Source organism: Penaeus chinensis, chromosome 26 (genome assembly GCF_019202785.1).
Source record: "Penaeus chinensis breed Huanghai No. 1 chromosome 26, ASM1920278v2, whole genome shotgun sequence".
Lineage (NCBI taxonomy): Eukaryota > Metazoa > Arthropoda > Malacostraca > Decapoda > Penaeidae > Penaeus > Penaeus chinensis.
In genome coordinates this window covers 5,356,283-5,361,282 of record NC_061844.1, presented here as the reverse complement: position 1 = coordinate 5,361,282, position 5,000 = coordinate 5,356,283, and the positions used below count along the sequence as shown (strand labels likewise).

General features: G+C 38.2%; 1 protein-coding gene across 3 annotated transcripts in view; it reads left to right on the top strand.

The window, feature by feature from the left end:
• The window catches only part of LOC125039133 (BTB/POZ domain-containing protein 6-like), an 8,834-nt gene that overhangs the window by 3,435 nt on the left and 399 nt on the right, over positions 1-5,000 (top strand). For all 3 annotated transcript variants that reach the window (XM_047632883.1, XM_047632881.1, XM_047632882.1), the window contains exons 4-7: positions 974-1,178; positions 1,534-1,633; positions 3,888-4,011; positions 4,330-5,000. The exon at positions 4,330-5,000 is cut by the window's right edge and continues 399 nt beyond it. In XM_047632883.1, the coding sequence (XP_047488839.1) occupies positions 974-1,178; positions 1,534-1,633; positions 3,888-4,011; positions 4,330-5,000 (1,100 nt within the window). The remainder of the gene's footprint in view (positions 1-973; positions 1,179-1,533; positions 1,634-3,887; positions 4,012-4,329) is intronic.

The window sequence follows — 5,000 nt, the reverse complement described above, 5'->3', positions numbered from 1 at the left end:
TTGCTATGACAACAGATATGTCATAATCCTTAGGAAGTGGACAGAATGTTGCAGTTCTTGTTGCACCAAGACACGTGTGGTTCTCCCTGCTCATAGATTGGTGGAAATCAAAAGTGTTCCTTAAGCTTCCAAGAGCAAATAGTACTGGTTGATCTGATCCAGAATTCTGATGGTCGACAATCTCTATTTTTCAAAAGAGAGAGAGAGAGAGACCAACGAAGGGAAGAACAAGAAAATAGATATGCTGAAGGCCTTTTCACTATATTTCTTCTAGAGGGCATATGAAGAATCAATATAATGGAAAGGCCTTTGGCATATTTGTGGTTTTCATGTTCTTCCTTTAGTTGTTCTATTTGCAATTTGTTCAACAAGAGCAATCTATATGTAAATACAATTAATAAACTAAACTCACTGTGGGCATGGCATGTACCCACATATCCTCCCCAGTGCCATCGGGTTAAGTGACAATGAGGTTAGTGGCTGATGTACATAAAGGCATTGAAATCTTAATATCAGCACCTCAGGCAGATGGAATTTGTCACTAAGCCCCTACAAAGGAGATGGAGAATGCTACATATTGAAAATAGGGGAATATAAGAGGGCGTCAGTATGCTAATTTAACGGTACTGTAACTCACTTTGGATGAAAAATATACAGTTTTGATGTGTTGTTTCAATGCTTGTAATTAACTCTAGAATGAACTATTCGGTTATATGGATTATCGCCATGCAATTCTTTGTCTATTTAGAAAGACTATTAGATAAAAACAACTTTATTAGGGTGAAGTGCTATAAGTGTGTGTGTGTGTGTGTGTGTGTGTGTGTGTGTGTGTGTGTGTGTATGTGTGTTAATCTGTTCTTCCTGTACTCATTTTCTCTCTTTCTCTCTTTCTTTCTTGCTCTTTCTCTCTTTCTTTCTTTCTCTCTTTCTTTCTTTTTTTTAGGCATAGACTACCTATATCTTGAAATTCCAGGTACATCTACAGTGATGAGATAAACCTCCAGTCCTTCGATCAAGTCTGCGAAATTTGTTATGCTGCCAAAAAATACATGATTCCGGCCCTTGTGGAACAGTGTACAAAATTCATATGGAGCGACCTCCACCCAGGGAACATGTGTCGAGCATATGAGTTTGCCAGGCTCTTCGAAGAACCGAGTCTGATGGACAAATGTTTACAGGTAAGGTGATTAGGTGCGTGTGTGTGCATTTGCTTGTGTGCGTGTGCGTATGCGTGCGTTTGTGCATTTGTGCATTTGTGTGTGTGTGTGTGTGTGTGTGTGTGTGTGTGTGTGTGTGTGTGTGTGTGTGTGTGTGTGTGTGTGTGTGTGTGTGTGTGTGTGTGTGTGTGTGTGTTATTTTCATTCCTGTATTTTTTTTATTCTTCCTGTTCTTAAGATTATTAAGTTTTTATCACAACTGTTTTTCACTAAATATTTTGGAGGCTGAATGAAAATGATAAATAAAAGAATTATAACAAATGATGTATCTAAATGAAATTATTATAATTATTTTTTACACTTTTTCTCCACCCAGATCCTTCACTCCAAGACAGAATTAGTCATTAAAGATGCATCTTTTGAGGATATCGAAGCAACAACCCTACGAACCATCTTGCAACAGGAGAATCTTGCAGGTTGGTAGGAGGTTGCAGGCAGCATGATGTCGTTTGCAATAAACGATAGTTATCTGCTGACTTCAGATGTGGTTGCCGTTGATGGAGTCTGTGGAAACGAGATTCAGTAAAAATTCAATAGAGATTGCAATTATCGATGTCTAATTCAGTTGAAATTCATTGAGAATTTATAGGTGTCAGCTTTATTTAGAATTCAATAAGATCATAGGTGTCTTAATTGATAAAAGTTAGGTTTTAAAAAATGCTGTTTTATTTGATGTAAATGTTAGGCACAGTGGGAAGCCCGTTTTGTGATTCAGTTACTTTGTTACTTGGTGTAAGGTTAAGCAAGGTTATGAGTGGCTCCTGGAGGACGGCCCCTCGTCTTTCAGCTTCTAAGAATTGAACTTGACGAGAGGTAGAATTGGCCTCGGCCTTCATTCTTTCACTACCACTAGTTGGCGGTTCGTTAGATTGCTTTTCTCTAAACCTCAGACTTTGATTATAGTTTTACTTTCTTGATTCATGAGAATTAAACTCTATTAAAAAAGAAATCAAATAGGTTAGAGTCTTGGGTGTATTATTTAACAAATATATTTATGAGAAGATTATTCGTGTTTCTAGTCAGTGTTACTCAAGTAACTTAAAAATTAAATTTGTGAAAAACTAGTCTTTTATTTGTGGATTATATATGATTCAATCACATAGATTTGATAAAAGAAAATTAGGTTTGTCTTTGGTGTCTCATGATCTCCAAATGCAGTGAAAATAGGTGTTGGAAAAAAACAGGCAATGGAAACTGTGATGGAATGTGTGTTATTAGAATAGATCTCTTATTTAGTCCCAGTTTACCATGAGAAAAGTTATAAAGAATAATTGTTCTTTGTTGTAGACTGAAATGTAAAGTCATCAGAGCATGGATTATGGCATTTAATGAAGTAGTAGTGTTTTGTGTATCATGGCAATGTATAGATTTTTTTCTTTACTTTTTCTTTGGGGTTGTAGTTCAACTTTAGGGGAAGAATTCAGTAAAGATCTAAGATTGTTCTTGGGAATTTTATCCGTGATTTGGGCTGTTGCCACATCTCAAAGTTAATGCTGGTAATAGAATAAATATTAACATCAATGTAGACTGTATGAAGATTATTGATTGCAGTAATAAGTTAGAACCACATACTTCAGTAAATCTTCTGTAAGGACAATAGTATTACACATGTTATATATTCAACTAAAATTTGGGCAACCATAGGTTTGTTGTCATGGCCTTATCAGTGAAGCTGTGTGCTGCCATTTGTATTTTTAAACAGAAAATTGCAGTAATTATGTAGAAGATGGATCAATTAATGGTTAACAATAAATCAGAATGTGCCTCCAAAGTCATTACTGATTTGTAATTATCTTCAGCTGTCTTTGACCAGCAAATTTGTCTAATATTTCCACAAAAAATGTCTGTGACAGGCAGTTTTTGTCTAAGACTCAGCCAAAGTTTAAGCACAGGCATGGAAGTGTCCCACTTTAAAACTACAGGGCAAATTTACAAAAAATTGAAGATAATTCTACTTCAAATATGATAGAAAAATCATAGAGGACCCTTTTGGTTTATTGCCTAATGTTAATTTAGTCATATCTTATATTTTACCAATATATTCCAATTATGTCTGCAAATTTTGCTCAGTTGAAGATTATTCCACTTTGGTAATATGAAAAGCTTTGAGGTCTCTTTTAATTAATTAAACGTTAATTGAGGAATCTCCTACACTTTTATTGCTGAATTTTCTTTAAAGGATACAAATGGCATGCCCATCTTTGCAACTGATCCAATTACACTAAACTTTGGGATGCCACATCACATTTAGATATGCTTCATTTGTAGTATTACTGTTATAATATAATCAAGATTTATTGCCATACTTACCTTATCGTGTTATTAGAATAGATTATCAAAACAGGGCTTAACACAATAAAAATGTGTGTTCTATTTCCAGCATTAAGTTTGAGATATGGCAAAGGGGCAAATCATAGATCGAATCGCAAAAATCAGTCATAGAGCTTTCGTGAATACTGCCTCAGGACTTCACTGATGCAATGTAGTTTCTTCTCCTTTTTAAAGAGTTTGAATTATTTATACCACTGTTTTGTTAGAAACCAAATATGTAAGCCCCTCAGCTTTACATATATCAGTTTTCAGGGTACTGTAAATACTTTTGCACCTATGGTCATTACTTATGAATTACACACTATATGTTGTCCTTTTTTCTTTCTTTTTCCCTACCAGTATCAGAGGCCATGCTGTGGGATGCGTCCGTCCGGTGGGCAAAGCAAGAGTGTGGGAGGCAGTCGTTAGAAGCCACACCCCTCAACCAACGAAAGGTCTTGGGTGAGAATCTGGGTCTCATAAGGTGCGGCTATGTTCCAGTTGACTTTTGATTTCATTGTGTTTGTCCACGTCCTTTGTTTTGAGAGGAAATACTTTTCTGTTTGATATGTCAGATGATTGTGTGGATTGAGTTTATATTGTAGGAAGGAGCATTTCTGCGAACGAGGACAGAGGAGAAGATAGTGTAGATAGTGAAGTATAAAGAAATTACACGATAATAATGAGAAATATTATGGATTTCTGAGAATAGAAAAAAATACTAGAAACCATTAGAACATTAGGGGGAGGGGCAAAAGGACTAGAATAAGAATAATTCATCTGTTGCTCTTATGTCCACCAGATTCCTGACCTTTAGCCCAACAGAGTTTGCGAACGGACCAGCCATGTCGGAAATCCTAACCAAGGAGGAGAGCTTCACACTCCTAATGAACATCTCTTCCCCGGGCGTGACTCCCCTCCCCAAGCCCTTCTGTCCGAGCCTCAAGAGGAGACAGAAAGAGCCGTCACCTCCCCCGCCAACGCCGCCAGACCCGAGGAACATAGGAAATCTAAGGGACGAGGTGCAGTTGAGGTGTACCTGTGCTGGAGATATCACCACCATCCTGATCAACGACCAGCTGGTGGACTTCTCACTGTCCTTCTCCGTAGACAGCAGCATCTGTATCTATGGCGTGGAGATGCCAACACAGATGGTCCCACAGACTCTGGAGCAGCAGCCAAATGGGCAGCCAGTTCCCCAGAGCTACTCTGAGCTCATCTATGCCTTTCTGCAGGACTCAGATGGCTGCCGGCTCACTTACACCCACTTCACAGCTCGCGTGCCGTGGAATAGCACCATGGAAGTGATGTTCAACCGGCCTGTGTACATCACTCCCAACAGGACCTACAAAATTGGTGTTGTCATGAACAAAGTGGGTCGGTATCCACTGTACGTGACCAACCACTTTGTGTCTGTTGAGTACGTGACATTCACCTTTGGGCAGGACAGGTCACGGGACGGACTCATCAAGG